The sequence below is a fragment of the Trichosurus vulpecula genome, chromosome 4, assembly GCF_011100635.1.
Source record: "Trichosurus vulpecula isolate mTriVul1 chromosome 4, mTriVul1.pri, whole genome shotgun sequence".
NCBI lineage: Eukaryota > Metazoa > Chordata > Mammalia > Diprotodontia > Phalangeridae > Trichosurus > Trichosurus vulpecula.
The window spans coordinates 69,957,678-69,979,342 of NC_050576.1; the positions used below are offsets into that span (position 1 = coordinate 69,957,678).

A 21,665-nucleotide genomic window follows, 5' to 3' on the forward strand; every position below is an offset into this window, starting at 1 on the left:
TAGACAGGAGTTCATACCATGATGTTCATACCACTATCTCTTGTGAGCATTCAAATCATGGAAAAAATCTTCATTCTCCTTTCTTGTCACATTTCTCTATTAAATAATTTCAAACCCCATCTATAATTGCTCATTCTGTGTAACTCTCTTGTCCATGACTGAGTAAAAAACTCACTAGCTCTCAGTTCTGCAGTTCTTACAGACTGTTCTCCCTTAAAAAGCATATCTGTCCTTACATTTAGTGATAGAAACTTCCCTAGCTTAGCTGTGGCTCAATAAACTTTTATTCTTTTTTGTTATTTGTTTTTATTTAAAAGAATTTGTTTCCCTATCATAAAAATTAGACAACCACACCACCACCAGCAGCAGCAAAGTCTGTGGAGTTATGTTGATGGTGGAGAGTTCACTGGATGTTCCCAGTGTCTCAGAGGTCCTAAAGAGTCCGTAGATGGGGGGAAAGGGATGAAAAAAAAAAGGGAGAAAAAGTTGAAAACAAACAAAAAAAACCCCATGATGGTTTCAGGGAGGGACATCGTCTGAAGGTTTCTTTTCTTCTCTCATGGTGAACTGCAGATATGTTTCAGCAGGACCAAGTCAATCTTTTCTTGAGGGATGATCCTTCATACAAGCTCGAGCACCTAATTTAAAAAAGAAAGACCAGAATATACAAATGCAGTTTAAAGGTGTAGCTGGCATAAAACTGTAAAAAAGAATATCCAAACAAAACCCACTAAACCTTTCATCCATTTCTCTAAAAATGGCCAAGGGGCACAGTTAGAAGGCTGGATGTAGAGTCAGGAAGCCTTGAGTTTGGGTTCTGCCACAGACACTGAGATGCTGTGTGACCAAGGGCAAGTCACTTCATTACAGTACCTACCCCAAAGGTTGCTGTATCGAATGAAATAATAAATGTAAAAAATGCTTTGCAAACCTTAAAATATTATATAAAATGTTCACTGTTGTTGTCATTATCCTCCTCATTATTATTAGGTACTTTGAAAATGCCACAGATTTGGAAGGGATTTATCACTTGCTTTTTCTTCTTAAGACACAGTTGTATTATGTTGGGGGCTACGGATTCTAAAATGATGCAAGTCATAACCAAAAACTATAAGCTCATATCATGATGTTCCCGAAAAACTAGTGAGTACAGACTGAATGTTTGTGGATGGTAAATCAATTTCTTTTTTTAAATGCATTCTTTCAAATTAGTTTCTTGCCACAGTTAGTTAAGAAGCCTAAAAAGTAAAACACAGTAAGTTACCAGTCAGTCAATAAGCATTTATTAAGCACCTACTGTGTGCTGGGCACAGGGGTTACAAAAAGAGGCAAAAGACAGCCCCCGCCCTGAGAAGCTCAGAGTCTAACAGGTGAGGCGATATGCAAACAAGTGTGTGCAAATGGTGAGAGCCTGTTGATGCTCAGAAATTATGAAAACATTTTCAGGTATCTAGCAGGTAGGATGGATCCTATGGAGGTTTTATGGCTCTAATTTTTCTTTTGGAGGGGGGATGGGCAATTGGATTTAAGTGACTTGCCCAAGGTCACACAGCTAGTAAGTGTCAATCATCTGAGGCCGGATTTGAACTCAGGTCTTCCTGACTCCAGGGCCGGTGCTCTATTCACTGCACCACCTAGCTGCCCCCTATGGAGGTTTTAGATACTTATATATAAAAGAGATGTGCAGATTTATAAATCTACACATTTATTTTATAATAATAATGGTAAAAATAATAACAACCAGCATGTGTACCATACTTTAAGGGGTACAAAGCAATTTATATGGTTTTGTTATTTGGTATAACCACACCAAATGTGAGATCTTCAGTATGCGTCCATCCATCACCCAATTTTTCTGCTAGGAAATGGGCTCAGAAGGAGGCTCATTAAGAAGTGGAAGCCCTGGGAGGTGAGGCCAGTTCTGACTCCAAGGTCTGGGCTCCGTCTACTATACCATGCTGTTTCTCATGAAATATGCACTATTTCCCTAGATGCACAGAGTAGAGTACACATCACAGAAGATCATGGATACATCAGAGTATCCAAGTACGCATTATTCATACTTATTTGCTACTTGTGTTTGTTCACTAAAAATAAGGACGATAGGCCTTATCAGCTGGGGTTTTGTAGATTATTTCTTTCATTGTTTACTTAGTGAAATGATCAAATATCAAGATTATTGGAGTTAAATTTGCCTCTCCTTTAGTCCTCTTTTGATGAAAGATTCACTTTCTATTCAATCACTGTCCCCACAATCTCGCATTAATCACTACTTCAACCCACAGATGTGACTTCTCATGAAGAAGCTGTGACACTGTTATCCTGTGAAATCAATCAAGATCAACAGGCAGGTACAATCAGGCAAAAACAGTAGACCTGGTTTGGAATGGAAATACAGAGCACCGGAGACTGGCCAAATTGTGATTTTAAAAAGTTAACTGGACATTCCAATTCTAGGTGCCAAAGATTTAACTGTTCAGTCTTTTCTTTCAGCTTTGCCCAAAAGCCTTCATAATACTTTTGGTATTACTTTATATTTGGCTAAGCAAAGTACTTAACATAAAACACTGAGGCTGCCAAGCAGATTCCAGGTATCGTCAGTAGGACTTTGTTCCCACATTATGTAGTTCTGAGAGCCAGCAGGTGTAGCAGCTTTCAAGGTCAACAATTCTATCAGCCTCAAAGACATAATTTGCAGGAAAAGAACAAACTGCAGCTTCCTCAGTAGTGTGTGTGGTCTTGTACTCAGAGGAAGGCAAGGGAGAACTGAAATAGGAGATTCCAAAAACCTCCTCTACCTGTTGGAGTGGAACAAATGTGGATCACTTAAGAAGCCTGGCTTTTGTTTAAGCTACTCGCCATTCTCTAATGAGATTTTCGAGCCAGTGGAGCAGTAGTTAGCGGAGTACAGGAGGATACCACCTAAGATAAATTAATTCAGGTAGCTAGCACTCTGATTCCCCTGCTTCCTGAAAATTCACTCATTGGCTTCCTGTTGTATGGATGAGTTTGGTTTGGAGTTGGTCTAGAGATTGCTAGGTCAACATTCTCTTCACATTAACAAGCAATAGATTTGTTGGTCTTTGAGAAGGACATCTATGGAAAATACGATTGCTTAATGCCAAGTGACAGAAGGATCACCAAGCATATTAATAAAAACAGCCATCTCTGTCTGCTTCCACATACACAGAGATTACATGAAAGGGGAACTCAGATGTAAGGAAAGCTAAAGTGCAAGGTATATCCAATTATTATAAAGATTTTTTTTTTTTTTACAAATCTCATTTATATCTGGATTTCTAATTCCAATCAACCATGGCCAACTGCATTAGAGGAAGTGCTCCAGTTAACCAATGTCATGAATAAACAAAAAATATTTTCTTAGGCTCACAGTCACAAAATTAAGTGCGTGAAAAACTATGTGTCAGAAATTCAAACAATGGTGTGTGTGTGTGTGGGGGGGGGGGAATTAAGGGATGCTGAGGGACATCCCAATTCCCAAGAACTACTCCTTGATGACTAAATAGCTCTTGGGGCAAGAGAGGCATAGAGATGGGAAAAGAGGGAAAATTCACAAAGGAAAAAAAAGAGTAAAACAACAGCACAGCATGATTAGTTTCTATGAAATGTCTATTTCTTAATATACTTTGGTCCCTGTCCAATACTACAAAGGAGTTCTAGAGGAATTCTGATACTGCAGCTGTTGGGCAGTGCCAGTGTCTTGTCCAACGCTGCTCCCCCACTATCACCCTCCAAGCCAATGATAGGGGTGTAGCCATCATTTAAATTACAAGCATACCAGTGTCTGGGTTGGTCTCCCCTAAAGTGTATAAATTTCCATAACCTTTTTAACATTCTAAAAAGGGATCCATGTTTAAAATGGTGATGCCAGGAAAAAAAAAAACTTACCTTAATTGTCCCCTGACTGTTAGCAGCAATCAGCACGTTGGACTCCTAGAAAAGAAAAGAAACTTTTAGTATCTGACTAGACCACTTTATTAGAAGGTACTAAAACTTTCAGGATACCTGCATCAACTTAAAGAGGGGAAAGATCTACCATGAATAATCTTTTGACAACTTTGGCACTCCATCAGGTGTTACTTACTAGAAGACTGCCTAAAATTATAAACAGTTCAAAGAGAGGCAGGTAAATACTTCACAAAAAAAAATAGTTGCTGGATGAGGTTCCTGATACCTTGGGGGTTTACATACAGATGGGCAGGATATCCTTCCAATTTGTATCTGTAGCTTTGTCTGGTTTCAACTCTAAGGAATAAGATGTCCCTGCCTATCCCACCTTCCAGTCTCCTTTTAGGTTTTGTCTTCTTCCATTGGATTGTAAGCTCCTTGAGGGCTGGGGCTGCCTTTCTTTTTTGTATCCCCAGTGCTTAGCACAGAGCCTGGCACATAGTAGGTGCTTAATAAATGTTTATTGAATTGAAAATTGACAAAGAATAACAAAAAATAAATTCTTTTCTCAGAGGCTTCTCTCAACCACTTAAATGAAATGAAAAGGATTAAGCTACTTTTCAGATGTATCTCTATCTATCTAGGTCTATATTAGTTATAAGGAGAAATGTGCCTGAATATATCTCCTTATATCTAATGTAAAAATAAAATTACATTTTAAAAATAACTCTGTTACACAGGGCTGGAGATGATGAGTACAAGGTTATCATTGTTGGGGTTTGAATGATTCTGCTTGTATTGTGCATGCCTTGGTAATTTTAGATGCTGGTGTAGTCTGACATGGTACCATTTTCAATAAGCTCTCTCTCAGTAGGTTACTTTAATTGCTAAATAATACAAAAATGCCAGCAGGTAATCCTTGCTTGTCACTTTCCTTTCTGGGGAACCTTGTCCTTTTCTAGCAATGCTCTTAGAGGCGCTAAACTAAAGGGTTTAGTTGCTTTTATCTTCACTATGAAGAGAAAATAAGAAAAGACAATTTGAAAATTATCATAAAGTTTGTTACTGAATGAGAGACAAAACACCAGTAGGATGTATGCAATACACAAAGAAGATAATTTATTTGAGAAGTCAATAACATTATATTTGCTTATACTGTAACAAAACTCGTGTGACTTTTGGGAGAATATGAGCATAAGTATATTTTGGATAATCCATTAAACGACTATTCATTCTCAGACATTAAAATCCAAAAAGGCTATGAAACAAAAACTATTCTCATTGTATATACCATTTATTTCCAGTGATATATATATATACACATATATATGTGTATATATAAATATGTATGTATATATATGCACAATTGTACCTAAAGTCAATCTATTTTTAATGCTGATGGTAAAGCCTACAAAAAGTGCAAATAAAAAATGTGCTCTGTAAGTCATTCAGGTCCCAGGATGGATTTCACTGCTTATCAAAAGGATGATTTAAATATTCTAGGACTTGTTAACATGGTGTATATATAGCCTTAAAAAAAAATAGAGTTACACATTTACCAAACGGAAGGAATAAATATTTCTGTCATTCTCAAATAAAAGCTATGCTAACAAAATGGTTATTTATTTCTCATTTTTGTTGGGAGAAATATGTAAACTATCATTCAGTGGTGTTAAAATGTTGCTTCTTTACCGTTTTTTCCCCCTAAATGTCAACCTTTCAGCAGGTAGTACTCATAAAAAACAACAACAAAAAAAAACCAAAGGATCTCATCTTGATAATGGGCTTAGGGAAAACTGCTTCCCTTCCATAAAGACAGCTAGCCTTTTGGACCACCACCACCAATATTTAACATATTAGAAAAAAGTAATTTTAACAAATAGCCTTTGTTATGAAGCAGGGAAAATACCTTCAAAAAGTGTGCTACTACTATCAGACTCAGTGTTTTTTCACATTGGGTGACAGAGTATAGATTGTTGCTGTGCGATGTTGATCCTAGGGGATTCTTTCAAAACCATTTGTAATTGTATTCAAGTATGCCAGTTCAAGGGGAAACATTTATAGGAATATTATCAGGAATATTAAGAGTGCAAAAGATGATGGTGGGAAAGTGCTCTTTTGCCATTACAGAGAGAAAAATAAATGTATCTAAACTGTAACACACAAGAATTCTATTAGATAACTAGAACGATTTTCTCAAAGTGACGCGTTTCATTTCAGAAGGGCAATAAACATTTCTCCTTGGGAGAATTTAACACAAGTCCCTTTAAATCAGTGAGTGTATGTTAAGTATTTATAATATTTAATGGCTGAGAGAACTCTCCAGAAGTCAGTTAAGAAACCATTTATTAAGTGCTTACTATGTGCCAGGCACTGAAGTGCCTGGGATAAAAAGGAAGGCAAAAAATGTCATTTCTGTCCTCAGGATCACTTTTTAATGGGGGAGACAACTATACTGCCAAGAGAGACGCAAGGTAAAAAGGAGGCAATCTCAGAGGAAAGACACTGGTAGTGAGGGAAGAAACACCAGGAAAGGTGTCCTGCAGGATTTGCACTGAAGGAAGCCAGGGGCTAGAAGTGAAGAGGAGCACTGGGGGCAGGCTGGGGCGGGGGGGGGGGGGTGTCAATGAAACGGCTCCAAGTCAGAAGATTAAGTGTCATTTGATTATAGTGCATGTGGAAGTGAGTAAAGTGTAAGAAGATTGGAAAGGAAGGATGGAAGAGGCCAGGTTGTGAAGAACTGCTCTCCTTTACCTTATTGCTGTGGAATGAGGTGTTCCGCTTTATTTTTCCAAATGACTGCAGTGAGCTCTTGTTTTTACATTAGATATTTTTGATAAAATCTTGTTAAATGTAATACCTATTTCCCTGATTTTTTAACAGTATCCTATACCTGATTTAACCTGTTCTTGACAGTTCTGGGTCATAACTATGAAGATCAAATATTGTATTACTCTATGATACTCTCAGCAGTCAGTGAGGATTTGCTCTCTGGTGTATGATTCTACAACATTCCATCTCTTTTCTCAGTCTCCAGCTCTGCCCTTATGTTTGAGGACATCTACATACATGTAAACGTACCTTCAAATATCCTAGTTTGTATTATCTTTAGTGCTTAGTACAGTGCCTGACACACAATAAGGACTTAATAAATGCTCCTTTATTTATTATCACGGTATCTATATAATAACTAAGCATCAATATATCTACCCTACCACCTTTTTAACTACCTAGGTACCTGGTTACTATGCCACTCAAAAATTCTCAATAACTCCCTGTTACCTCTAGGATAATATACAGAACTCCCAAGCCTTCCATAATATAACTTTAAAGCCTTCCATAATATAACTCCTACCCACCTTTCCAATTTTATTTCCTATTACTTCCCTTTACTAGTCTCCCCTCTAGTCAGGTCTGGTAGCAGCTCCCCACACGTGACTGTTCCTTTCCTGTGTTTGCTTCTTTGTCCAGGCTGCCCCATCTTTTGAAGTGTACTCCTCACTTCTGCCCCCAAAGAATCCCCCCCTTGCTGCAAAGCACAGTTTAGAGCCGCCTCTTGATCAAGTCTTTCTTAATTCTCCCAGTGCCAGCATTCTCTCCCCTGGAGATTACTTTGTATTACTTCTTTTCCCAATCCCTCTGAATTCTAATGCCTTCCCTCTCCTAATTGTTTCCCATTTATCCTGTATATAGTTTGTCTGTACTTATTTGTTTGCTTGTTGTCTCCTCTTTAGACTGTGAACTCCTTAAGGGCAGGGCCTGTGTTTTGCCTCTTTCTGTAACCTTAGTGCTTAGCAAAATGCCTGGCACATAGCAGGTGCTTATTTAATGTTTAATGACTGAGGTAAGGGAAGAGACAGTTGGACCATCCTACTGCCCTGACTGAGTCTAGGTAAACAGACTTAGACAAACTGGTGAATGTGTCTGTGGAGATAATGTGAATGATCTTCGAAAGATCTCCCATCATGGGAGAGGTTTAACAGTACTGAAGACAACATAAATTACAGTTTTAAAAAACTGAGATAAGTTGGAATCAAAAAACAATTAGCCAATGATAGTGACTTTGGTGTCTGGAAAAATGCTGGAATATATTGTTAGAAAGGTGGCTTGTGAACATCCAGAAAAGAAAGTGATTATGAAGAACTAGCATGATTTTATCAAGACACAATATGTGGGACTAAATATCTTTTTTGGACATGTTTACTCAACCAGCAGATTAGGGGAAAGCTGTAGATATGGCTTAACTAAGTTTTAGCAAAGTATGACATTGTCTCTCATAATATCCCAGTAGATAAAACAATGAGATTTGCATCAGGTAAGAATATAATTAGAGGGACTGAGAACCTGCTGAACGAGTGAACTTCAAGGATAGTCATTAAGTCAATGTCATGCTGACATGAAGTCTCTAGTGGAGTGCCCCATGGACTGTTCTTTGCTCTGTGCTTTTTAACATTTATCAAAATGGAGATGGCACAAAGCTAAGAGGAATAACATGATAGATGACTAAGGATTCAGAAAAACTGAAAGGGTGAAATGACGGGCTGAAACTAATGAAGTAAATTTGATAGGGATAAGGTTATGGTTTTTTTAAGGATTAATAAATCAACTTCACAAGTATAAAATGGAGGATGCATTACTAGACAGCAGTTTAGAAGAAAAGGTTTCAGAGGCTTAGAAATTTGACCTAAAGTGAGATCTCATTTTAGGGAGATTTCTTGGAGGGTGCTGTAGAGGGGAGTTTTGGTCATGAATGGTTTGGGCTGCGTTGATCTAGATGGCTTTTAGGAAGAGTCAACACTGTGTAGTGGTAAAAGGTCTGGAGTCAAAGGATCTGAGTTCAAATTCTGACTCTGTAATCCACTACTTTTGTAACAAGTCACACTTTAGCAGGGGGTCTATATTCATTTATAAAATAGGAGGGTTGGACCTCCTTCCAAACTTGAAGATTCTGTGAATAGCCAAAAGAAGAATTTTCCATGTATGTGGATCATTGTACAGAATGGAAAACAAAGAATAGCATAAGTTCTATTTAGAGGCTCAATTTTTTCAAGCTGAATTTTATTAAAGATTCCTAGCAGATGTGGCTATACTTTCTCCTGTCACAACATTTTCCTTTTATGGTCTCTGCTGCATAAATAATCAGAAGGAGCCTTGAAAACTTCGTTGAGAAAAGCCCTGATGTGTTTTTACACTTGCTTTCACCTTTCAAGCTACGAAACACTAGAGGTGACGTGGCAAATGCAAAATGCACCGTACAACTGTTCACATTTGTCCTCCAGAAGCGATAGCTGCAGCTGACATGTCCTGTGAAAATTAGTCAAAGTGTTTCTGCCTTCAATAGCTCTCTTAATGGCACTGAATCTTCTCCTGAATGTGTCCACTGAGTTTAAATTGTACATCTATTTTAGGCCTTTGAACTAGTATCTACTACAATGAAAGTGGTAAATTAGCACATGCCATATAGTTTCTGCAAGTATTAAATCAGGTCCCTAGAGGGCACAGCTGACTCTGTGTTCACTGCTAAGGAACATACCTGATATTATTACTCTTACAGAATTTCAGAACTTTAAGGGACTCTGGGGATGTCCATGTTGTTTTAAACAGAGGAAGATAAGGCTCAGGGAGGTAAAGCGACTCAGTTTCTTTCCTAAATAGGAGAAACAAGTAAAGACTTAATGTCCCTCAAACGGAACAAACCACACTCCCAGTTATTCTGCACATCTTTGCTTTTTCAGACTTAAGGATTCACTCATGTTTATGAATCGATGTCTATCTATCCTCAGTACCTAATGACAGTTCTCTGCTTCTACGGTGTCAGTGTGATTCTTTAAAGTATTAAGACTTGCTGTCCAAATACTTCCTAAAATTAAAGAAGCTTCACTTTTCGCTAAAGAGTTCATGGATGGATTCTAGGTAGGTAAGTCAAATTTGATTTTTGCTTCTGGATTCTCCAGCAGTAAGCAGCTTTCCAATTCTTTGGCCCTTTTGGGTCCTCAGTTCCTTCCTCCATGAGAGGCTGGGACAACATTGAGTATTTCAGTTGAGTTTTTCAGATCAATGCTAAATTAAATGACACACTCAAAACCACTTGCAGCCTTCCTATCCCTCTCCCTTTACAATTCTTCAAACTAACCTACACCATTCTATGTTCTTTCCCAATGGAATCTTTGGATTTAAGGGAATATTCAATTAAAACATGCTTTCTGGCATCTTGTTGCCTCATACTCTGGAGCCACAAGTGGTTCCCTTGTCACAGAAGCATTCTACAGGGTGTTCCTAAAGTCTGGACACATAGGCAATTGATGGCAACGTGAAGTTATTGCAACAAGTTCACGTGAATCTTGCAACCTTTGTATCACAAATGATAGAAATCATATTGAAGATGTTATTTGTTAATATTCCAATTAAATAAAATGTTGTTGAAAATTTCATTCATTTCATTTCTTAAAAATATGCATTTTTGCCTATGTGTCCAGACTTTAGGAACATCATATATTATTAAATCCATTGTTTGGATGGCATCTTCTTTATCACATTTCTATTGTTCTTGGATTTCACAATGCAACACATTTCATTTTTATTTAGGTCAGATTCAGAAGATCTCTACTGTCTGAATGGAAGTTTTTTCACCCTAATACATGGACCAATCTACATCAGTACACAAACAGCTTGTGGAAGTACACACGAATACATCTACATACTCCAAGAGGGAATGAAAATGCACTAAAAGAAAAAGTCTTCAACCAAATTAGTTTTTTTTCTTCAACTGTGTAATTTCATTTCCACATGTGGCTTTTCAGAACTGCCTTGGAGGAGCCTCTGTAAATATCTGAGAAGAGGGATGACCAAACTGGCAAAACACAGACTCTTTTGCTAACTGGTTTGGATGTTTCACTGGAGGCACTTTGATTCCCTATTAGTTCCCTGTAAAAAAGTATCACAACATAACCATGGTAAGAGGACAGGCAGTCAGGACAATAAGGATGTTAGGCTGCTGGGGGCACACTGGCTACAATACTGGGCTTGAAATTTGACCTCAGATACTCACTGTGTCACCCTGGGCAAGTCACTTGACTCATCTGCCTCAGTTTCCTCAGTGTAGAATGGGGATCATAATAGTGCTTTCCACTCAGAGTCATTTTCTCTGTAGGTTACATCTAAATCCAGAGTTCCACATCAGACTTTACTTCTGGACTTCGGAAAAGTCACTTCGGATGTTAGGATTTAGAGGTGGAAGGAACCTTAGAGATCAGCTACTCCAACTCTCATTTGACAGATGAGAAAACTGAAAACTGAGGCCCTGAGGGAGGAAATGAATGACTTGCCCAAGGTTGGCATCTGTTCCCTAATTTCACAGCTTTACTGGGATGTTCAGAAAGTGACTGTGATCCTTTATACAAAACATTTTCTTTCTACAGGGGCCCCTGCTGTTCAAATGGAAGCATTATGGTTTGCCACTAGTTCCATGCAAGAAATCACATCATACACTCTCCTCCTGACAGAAGAGATAGACTCACAGTGAAGACTGAGGCAAGGGTTTTGGAAATGTGAGAACTAGTTTTGCTTGATAGGGGTGTGTGTGTGTGTGTGTGTGTGTGTGTGTGTGCGCGCGCGAGCGCGTTACACACATTACAAGTATCCACCAAATATGGGAAAAGCGGGAAGTAGAAAACTGGTTCTGGTTAACTGAAAAAAAATTTTAAGTTAAAAATGCAGCCTCCTATAGTAGTATAAGTTGCAGGACTCAGGTAATAAAAAGTGTGTCACACCTTGAATCCGTCCTACTATTACCATCTTATTGTACATTATTCCCCCTTCATGAACCTTCCAGCCCAACTGGACTTTTTGCTGTTCCTCGCACAGGTCACTCCATCTCCCAACTCCTTGTTTTTGCACAGGTTGTCCCCCCATGCCTAGAACTCATTCTTCCATCTCGCTGTCACCTCCTAAAATCCTAGTTTGCTTCAAAATTCAGTTTAACCACTACTTTTCTACATGCCATACGTGATCTCACCGATGCTGGTGCCTCTCCTACACAAATTACCTTGCATTTATCCTTATTGACGTACATATCTCTCTCAAAGAAATATAAGCTCCCTGAGGGGCAGGGCATGTTTCAGTTTTGTCTTCATTTCCCCTTTGCCTAACACACAATGTCCGGTAGAGTGGAGCTTAATACATAATTGCTGATTGATTGACCTAGCTCTTTATTTTTTTTTTTTGAGAGAGAGAGAGAGAGAGAGAGAGAGAGAGAGAGAGAGAGAGAGAGAGAGAGAGAGAGTGTGAGTGTGTGTGTGTGTGTGTGTGTGTGTGTGTGTGTGTGTGTGTAAGTAGTGGGAACTTTACCAACAGACATAATTTAGTATTAATATTTGCTCTTAAAGAAACACAAATTATTTACCAACCAAAAAAGAAACCAAATTATTTACCAGCCTCTGACCAAATCCTACCAAACTTCTTCTTCATCCTGATTGCAACCTCCAGTTCTTCCTGTTGTCCCTGCTTTGGCCTCACATTGTTTCTTCTTTTTTTAACCCTACGGTTAAATCTCTTCAACCCTATGGTTGAATCTCTTACTCCCTTTTTCCTACAACTGTTCACATCTTGCAAAATTCAAACTCTGGGTTATCCTCACTACCTTTCAAACGTTAATAGGCCCATAGCTATGTGAAGTAGAGTAACTAAAAATCTGTTATTTAATCTCAACTGAGCCCTCACTGCTGAGTGGTAATCCTTTTATTCCTTTTTAATGAACTCTATCATGCTCTCCACAGTAGGTATGCCAATTGTCTTTTCTCCACAACCTTTCTACACCATCTTTTCCCCTCTTTCTTCTCATTCTCCATCTCTCTCATCTTTGATTCTGCCTTTTACAATCATGCCCCAGTAGTCTCTAATCCTTAAAAAAAGAAAAAGAAAAAATCTTTCACTTGATTTTGCTACCTCTTCAAAGTATTCCATTTTTCCCTCCCTTTCACAAATAAAACTCCTAGCAAAAGTTGTCTCCACCCACTGCTTCCATTTCTTCACTTACCACTCAATTACCAAACATTTACAACCTGACTTCAGACTCTACTACTGAACTGAAATTGTTCTCTCAGAGTTACCAACATCTGAACTGCTAAATCCTTTCGCAATTCTCATTGTACTTGACCCTACAATTGCTTTTAACATCTTTGATCACCACTTTTTCTCCTAGATACTCTCCTATAGCAATTCTAGGGATGTGCTTATTATCTCTAAGATAAAATATAAACTCTGTCTAGCTTTTAAAACCCTTTACGGGCTGGCCCCAACCTCCTTTCCAATTTCAGTGGCCATTACTTCTTCTCCCACACTCTGAAATCCAGCCAGGTTGGCCTTTTCCCTATTCCTTACACAGGACATTCAATATCTTCATGCCTTTGCACTGATCCTTTCTAGTGCCTGGCTTGCATTTCTTTACCTTTACCTTACATAGAATCTCCTTATTTCCTTCTATACAGTTCAAGCACCAGCTTCTGCATGAAGCCTTTCTGATCAGGTCAAATGCTAGTGCCCTCACTCTTAAAACTACCATGTACCTAACTACTTTGTACAGATTTGTATTTATTAATTTTATATTTTTGCTGTCTATATGTTAGTATGTCCTTCTTGTCTTCCTGACTAGAATATGTAAGCTCCTTGTGAGATGAGACTGTTTCATTTTTTTTTTTGCACTTGTATCTGAGTGCCTAACACACGTGTGACTGCACATATGTGTAGGCATGTAGTAGATTTCTGGTGACACAATCCATATCCTGCTGTACCTTTTCAGAAGTTATCCATATCTGGAATGTACTTTTTCTGCTCAAAACCCCTAGTTTCCTTTCAAGCACACAAGGCCTTTCCTGGTTTCACCAGTGGGTTGCATCTCTTCCCTTTTAAAATTACTATATACTTACCTGTATGAATATTGTTTTTCTATTCCCAGTTGAATATAATCTCCTTGAAATCAGAGATTGCTTGTTTTTTTTTCTTTATATCCCTAACTTCTACCAACTAATAAATGTTTACTTAACTAAATCAAATGCAGCTATTATAAAACTCTGGATAAAGTTGTTAAAAACTAATTCTGAAACAAACTTTCCAAAGGCCAAGTGACATTAAATTCTCCTGAGATGAAATACAGGCTCTCTCCAGATCTCCTGACTCTAGGAACAAGAATTTAGCAATCTTAAAGACCAAATTAGTATCCCTGGCATATCATCACTAAGGTAGGCCCTTTTTCACCTGGCCATGAAATAAACCAACAAAACCTAATAACTGAATGCCAAGGTAACAATTACAAAACTTTAAAGATTCCTCCAATAGATATGATGACTGAATCAGTAAAAGACAGAATTATGTTAAGTTACAAATTATTTAAAGGGTGAGATGTTTATCTTTTGCATTGCAATCAAATCAGGAACATGGTGCATATTTAGAAAATGAACTGTAAAAAATTCTATGGGTATTCTTTTTCCCCAGAATTTAGACCATTACAAATATAGATTTTGCTATTTTGAAAATCAATGTACAAAGAAAAGCAAAATTCCTACTTAGGGCCAAATTAAAAGCAGAGCAACATCTTCAGGGAAATGAAGTTAATGTTTGTGGCAGCCCTTCTAACTCTTCTTGCAGAAGAGATGAAGCAATATATTAACTACCAAAATGTGTTGGAGTAAAATAGTTTATGGTCTGTGAGATAAACCCTTTTCTTTCTTAGTCTAGTGACATTCCCAAACCAGTAAACATTATTTAGTTAAGAATACATTTCAAAGAAACAATCTTGAGACAAATACAGGCAGGAATTCTCCTCCAGTTCCCAAGATATACACATCAACACATAAAACTTTTTTAAGAGTACTGGATCTTTAGTAGGCTCTTGTGAACATTACTATTTCCTTTAAAATTAGGTCTTACCCTAGGACTAACGCAAAATAAGACATATGAAGGCAGCAGATGTGTGAGGTTTCCTCAGACCCGATCTCAGCACGTCATAGACTAATTCTATTCAAATTGGGTGCTTAAAAATGTTTGATCACACAACTACTAAGTAGCAAAGCCTATACTCAAACCCAGGTTTTCTAACTTCAAAGCCCAGTGCTTTTACACACCTAAACTACACCCTCTCTCAAATCAAAGTATCTTCTCTGAATGAAATGACAGGAAGCTTCCTAATTCAGTAACAATTCTGAAAACCATTCTGTCTTGGAATCAATCAATAAGCATTTATCATACACTGTGCCCAGGCACTGTGCTAAATGCTGGGGGAATGGAAGAAAATGCAGGTTGTACAGAACAGACTCTCCATCTAACACTCTTTTGTGGCACCTTTATCACACTAGAGAGACTACAGGGTTTCTTCATACCACAAGGCAATCTTTTAAAAATGGTGATTCTTACTGGACATAAAAAATGAACCGTACAATACATCCAAACTTTTACTAAAATTTAAAACAAGATCTACATCAGCCTTGCAAATATATACAAAATACTTATTAATGCATCAAAATTTTGCACTGGACACTATCTTTTGCTAAAGGAAATAAAAAGAGATTGGAAAGAATACTAAATCTATGTTATTTTCTATTTTCCTGGATTAAGCAGCTTCTTCTCTTAGACAAGTGGGTTAATTCATGATTAACCTAGTAAATAAAATTTCTATGTATAGTTTATATAAATCTTTTCAGCATTTGAAGGATAAACTCAAGCTATTAATAATACAATTAAGGTTCCCTCAATTAAGATTCACTCAAAATGATTAGAAATCATGTACAGTATCATTTGATAGATGTATTATTTTTTTCAATGAAATCTCCTTTAGAGAATAATCTATCCATGGATAGATTAAAATCAGATGGTTTTTTCCCTCCATTTAAGATGGTTTTTCTGAATACGAGACTGTGATGCCTATACCTTCCATGTTCAAGACAAATAAATGGTATGTAATAAAGTTTTGGGGTCATAACTTACTCCTTAACTAGATCTAAAGAAAGAAAGGGGGGACCAGAATGAAATCATTGTTGCAAAGAGCGAATAATGTGGTAAGAGCAGCAAAAGAATTCATAGCACAAGCCATAAATGAACCTGGCCTACTTCCTATATATAATAATGTTTGCTCCCTGGTACCAAGGAGGTCTCATCACAGTTTTACTTCTATTCCTTGAACAAGGCTCTGGAGACAGTAAGTTTTCTAATTTACAAAACAAAAAAACCCCACAATACTCAGTATTTTAGTGGAAATTAGGCAACCTTAAATTACTGTAGAAAAAAATTCTTAACCAGGAAAACCATCAAGCATCATGATTAAGTTAAAATATTTGTAGGACAAAATTTACTTTTTTTATAAATAAATGTTTACTATAGCAAGCTGTTAAATCAATGGGGGCCCAAAAGAAGAGGACTTCACAATTTCCACACACAATCTTTCTGGATAAAGGTTTATTTTACTCAAAAATATTTTTATTGATACATTTCATTTGTACAGAACAGACTCTCCATCTAACACTCAAGCAACCCTCCCCAAACAAACCTATTACCTGAAAAGTTAAGCAAAACCATGTCACATAATAGTGATTGTGAATGGCTGTATGTGTCACTTTCTACATATGTAGTTTAGTGATTATTAGCAGAAAGAAAGGATGTACATTTTAATTATTTGGTCCCAACATTGTTGTAGGTTCATTTTAAAACACAATCAGATGGCCATCAAATCAGATGATATGGGCACAAACATAATCTCTCCAAGTAACTTGTTTTTTTTTTTCTTCATAATCTAGTAACACCTAGCTGGAGAAAGCCCAGAGTAACCCAAGAAGGAAACAAAGCAGTTCTTGAAGGGTGTTAGAAGGACTGTATGGAGGGGAACGATCAAGCTTAGCCAGCTGTCCTAAACCAGACAGAGACCTCCACTTTTTTTTTTTTTATAGGAAGGCTGCATGTTGTAGACAAAAAGTATTTCATTTGTCCACATAGATGATCCCTGCAGCTTCCATTTCTGGTGTGCTTCATTATTAAAAGGCCTTTTGTCATACTGCCTTTTCTATTCTAGCATTCTGAGTAAATCAAATTCTCATTTAAACAGACTTTTAATGTATTCAAATAAGGTGAAGAAAAAAGGAATTCAGATAATAGAAAAAAAATCATTAAAATGGCACACAGCATACAAAAGCAAAACCATTTTTAGTCAGAGAGGAAAGATTATAAAGAATGTGCATGAAAGGAAAAGTTAGACACGTACAAACATGAAACAAAAGTCTCAAGTTTTATTCTCATTTTGTTCAATCCAGCAGGGAAATATTTTTTGAAATTCAAAAAGAAATAAAAAAAGCAAAACACATTCCTCTATGTGACAGGGGGCATTCAAAACTTATTCCCTAATACATTCAACCCCAACGTTTCTGGATTTGGAGTGTTCCTCTGAATAAAATTAGAGAGCAACAATATTGTTGCTGTGGTACAGTAAGTTGAGGGCAATGATCATATGCTAGTATTTTAGATCAAAGAGCTTCTGAATCTTCAGGCAATATTATCTCTTACCAAATTTTTATACCACAACAGTACGATGAATCATTATTTTCTATTATAGGTCAATAGTTGTCCTGAATACAGATGGGTCAGTGAACCCAAAGACGTGAATTACTTTGCAGACGCATTCTCAATTTAACAGGACCTTTGGGATAACGGAAAGGCAACTGGGCAGAAATTTGGTTTATAACAAATATTTACACCATATACCGTGACGATAAGCCAAAAATGTGTTCATAGCCTGAATATTAAGTCATTCTGTAAAATAATTAGCAAGGAATCGGACACAGTGATTTTCATAGCTTTACATATGGGAGAATTCTTAACCAAATAAAGGATAGAAAATATCATAAAAGATAAAATAGGTAATCTCAATCACATAACAAGGAAATGCTTTTGCATTAACAATATCAACACAAAGATTTATTAAAAGAATATTTGCATGAAATATCTCATAAGGGAATTATTAAGCTCAATTATGATTCATCTTTATTTGGGCTATTCCAATGATCTGTTCTAGTACCAAAGAATTTTGAGAGCTATATTGTTTTAAAGAATAATTTGAGGTCTTAAGATGATATTGCTCCTTTCCTACTTTTTTCATGATTTCATTTGAATTTTATTTACTTTTTACATGTAGTTAACTCCCCCAATGAAAAAAAAATGTAAGCTTCCTGCTGTGAATTGGTCCTACCAGTTTAGAAAGCAATTTGGAATTATGCTAAAAAAAATAATAAAATGTTCATGTTCTTTGACTCAGCGAACCTGGGCATACACCCTAAAGAAGTCAAAGACATAAAGTTCTCATATACAGTATCTCTGCTATAACACGACATATATATTCCCCCAAAGCACCACACTATGCAAAATCATTCAATAAAAACCACAGAGCCTATGGGGTAAATGAGGTCAGAGGCTCAATGCTCAAGAACTTTATCAACAGGACATAAAAAAAATAAAGGAACCTAACAAAAAAATGGCATCAGAGTTTTTATGCATGTTCTATACATGTCTGTCTATATACGTTAAATGGTTAGAAACACATAAATACTAAAAATAAATAGCAGCTGGATCCCTGGCCTGAGGCTGCTGCTTGGCCTGAGGCTTGGGCTACATGAGCAAGTCGGGAAGACCACAACTCCCATGGCAGAAGGAGGTAGGAGTGAGGGTGGTATAGGTCGACCCTTCTCCACTCAAAGCTCCTATTGTGCCAGAAGATTTAAAATAAATGTGGTACTATACCTTGAAAAAGGCCTAAAGCTTGTTTGTGTTAGTGGGCATCAGAAGGGTTGCAGCTTGTGAGTAACTATAAAATGTTGCAGTTTTCTGTATTTTTGCTTTTTTTGTGGAGGAAATCATGCAGAACAAAACCTGAAATTCTCGTTATGATCAAAATGTTCCCTAACATATATTAATCATGCTGGAACAAATTTGTGTTTTTGAAACACATGTTATAGCAGAACAGACTGTACATGAAAATATTCATAGCGGCCTTTTCTGTGGTAGCAAAGAACTGGTAACAAAGTACACATCCATCAACTGAGAAACAACTAAAAAAACCTGGTGTCTGAATGTAACAGAATCTTTCTGCAGTAAGCAACAAAGGCTACAAAGAATCTTGGGAAACATGGATAGATTTCTATGAGCTAATGCAAAATGAAGCAGAACCAAGAAAACAACACAAATGACGAGTGTACAACAACGTAGATGGAAAGAACAAAATCAAGAATTGTATCATTTTAATGACCAGGGTTGGACAAGAGAAAAAAATGAGAAAATGATTTTTCCTCCTCCTCTTTGTAAATGTGGACAATTACAGGTTTAAAACACTGCACCTCTGTAAGACTCAGGTGATGTGTTGGGCAGGTTTTCTGAATTGTTTTTCTGTCCTCCTTTTCATTTTGTCTTTAGAGATGGCTCACTGGCTAGGCATGGGGAGGGATATGTTTAACAAGTGACTGGGTGGCACAGTGGATGGAACACAAGAAGACCTGAATTCAAATGTGGCCTTAGACACTAACGGTATGACCCTGGGCAAGTCACTTAAGCTCTGTTTGCCTCAGTTTCCTCATCTGTAAAATGAGGATGGTAATAGTATTTACCTCTCAGGGATGTCATAATGATCAAATCAAATGAGATACTTAGGCCAATGCTTGGCACAGAGGAGGTTCTATGTAAAGTTAGCTATACTCATTAGATATTTGGAAATGAAGGAAACAGAAAACAGATGTGTGCTTACACATACACACTTTATCAAAAGAATATAACTGAGGGCAGGCATTGTTTGGCTTTTGTCTTTGTACTCCCAGTACTCAATGGAGTGCCTCATACATAACAGATAGTTAATACATGTCTAAGTGAAAAAAAAAACAGGTTGGTAAGAAAAGCTACATGAAATACAACTCTATGAAAAAATAAACAAAAATAAAGTCTATTAAATTTATTTTTGATGTATTGGGTAAATTTCCATGGGTCTTAACAATCCAATTTGTTGAAATTCTCTAATGAATTGGACTTCAAAGTAGGACATTTTCACACTTATTTAATAGCCTTTGTAGTTCCAGCTAGATGACAAAGGTATATTGGCAAAAACAACCAAACAAACCCCAAACCTTGAAAACTGCTATTTTACTGAGATGAATAATTTCTCAATTGGATTTGATAGGAGGGTAAAGAAATGTGAATCTGGATGCAGGGAGAAGGGATGGAAATTTTCACAATGCCGTTTTAGAAAATCTAAAGTCACATTATCAGTTTAAGGATGTAAAAAGATTATGCAGTTAGTTTGTTCATAAAAGTACATTTAGATTGAATATATTAAATTTAAACATAGAAGATTCTTGACACTGGAATTAAGTAGGCTCTATAACTGGCAGGTTCTGGGAACCTGAGTGGAGCGAGTCATATGAAAAGAGGGCTCTAGCCTATTGGGACATATGTTTCTTCTTTATCATTCATCTACCTTTTTCCTTCCTCCTGTCTCACGTCAAAATAGTCAATCAGGAAATAAAATATATAGATTCAGCATTGTTTAGTAGCATGCAATCACATACCAGAAAAACTTATGGGCTCCTCACTTTTGCAAGTGATTCTATACCTTACAGGATTTAGCAAAAAACTAGTGTAGAAAAAGTGTCTGAGCTGAGACAGAAAATGTTTAGAACTGAAGGAAGAGGAAAGAGGATATCTTGAGGTTTATACTGAGGTAATAATGGAAAATTTAGCAACTGAATTTGCTTGTAGATTTATTTTTAATTTTGTTACTACAAACTTCTGAAATAGTTTCTATACTATTCTGGACCATCTCTCAATTTTTTAGTTTATGAGAAAGTGCAACATTTAGAGAAAGCTGATTTTAAGAAATAATTTTCTAATAATTAAAGGTATTAAAATAGAATGGAATATGTTTTTCAAATATTCCAAATTCCACGTCACTGACGCTGGTATTCAAGAAAAGGTTGTACAAGAGACTCCTTTATTAAAGAGCAGTTAGAGTTAGATGACTTATAAATGTCTATATTTTTATTCTAAATAATCTTTAACATGTTAAACTACTTTGTAAGTAAAATGTGCTTGAAAATTATACAAGGCCAAATTATCTGAACTGCAGTTAGGAAAATAAATGATTAATTTAAGCCTTTTTCCACGGAATGTCCTCAACAGTGTTCCATTTTCTTTTAATTTCTATAGGAAGAGTTGTAGACTTTTGTAGTTACATTGCCAAAGTGACAGAAATATGCCCTAAGATAATGCTGCATCATTTTTTTTTAGCATGGGCATAAAGTTCCAAAGTACCTAGACTATTTTAAGATTCATCTATTTGAGGCACACGAGTGACTTGAGTTTTTAAAGGTTCAATATGGTGCCACATGCCTTGTGGATAATACGAGACTTGTTTCTTTTACTTAAACTCTATACAGTTTAAATACTTGCTGTTGGCTAAATTTCTTAATGGAAGCTTTATTATAAATCATATCTCAAGTAGATGAATTCATTGCTAAGATAATTCAAGGGCTAAATTACAGAGATTATTTTTGTCACCAGATTGAACAATTACATCTATTAAATGGAGGGAGGCAAAGTACAGAGAGAGGTGCAAGACAGGGCTACAACACTAGGCAGAGCGAGCAGAAAGAAAAACACTGGAAGTGGTTGAAGTTTAATTTTTCTATGATCCATAGAACAGCCTGAACACACTAATCACTATTCCAAAACAGATATTTACT

At 36.7% G+C, this 21,665-nt stretch overlaps 1 protein-coding gene and 1 non-coding gene across 6 annotated transcripts in view; both read right to left on the reverse strand.

The window, feature by feature from the left end:
• Window positions 1–266: 266 nt before the first annotated feature.
• COP1 (COP1 E3 ubiquitin ligase) overlaps window positions 267–21,665 on the reverse strand; it is a 267,564-nt gene continuing 246,165 nt past the window's right edge. For all 5 annotated transcript variants that reach the window (XM_036757414.1, XM_036757417.1, XM_036757413.1 and 2 more), the window contains 2 exons: window positions 3,910–3,954; window positions 267–638 (listed from right to left, as the gene is read on the reverse strand). In XM_036757414.1, coding sequence (XP_036613309.1) covers window positions 621–638; window positions 3,910–3,954 — 63 coding nt within the window. In that variant the 3' untranslated portion in view covers window positions 267–620. The remainder of the gene's footprint in view (window positions 639–3,909; window positions 3,955–21,665) is intronic.
• LOC118849335 lies at window positions 16,764–16,908 on the reverse strand. The gene has a single exon (XR_005010384.1).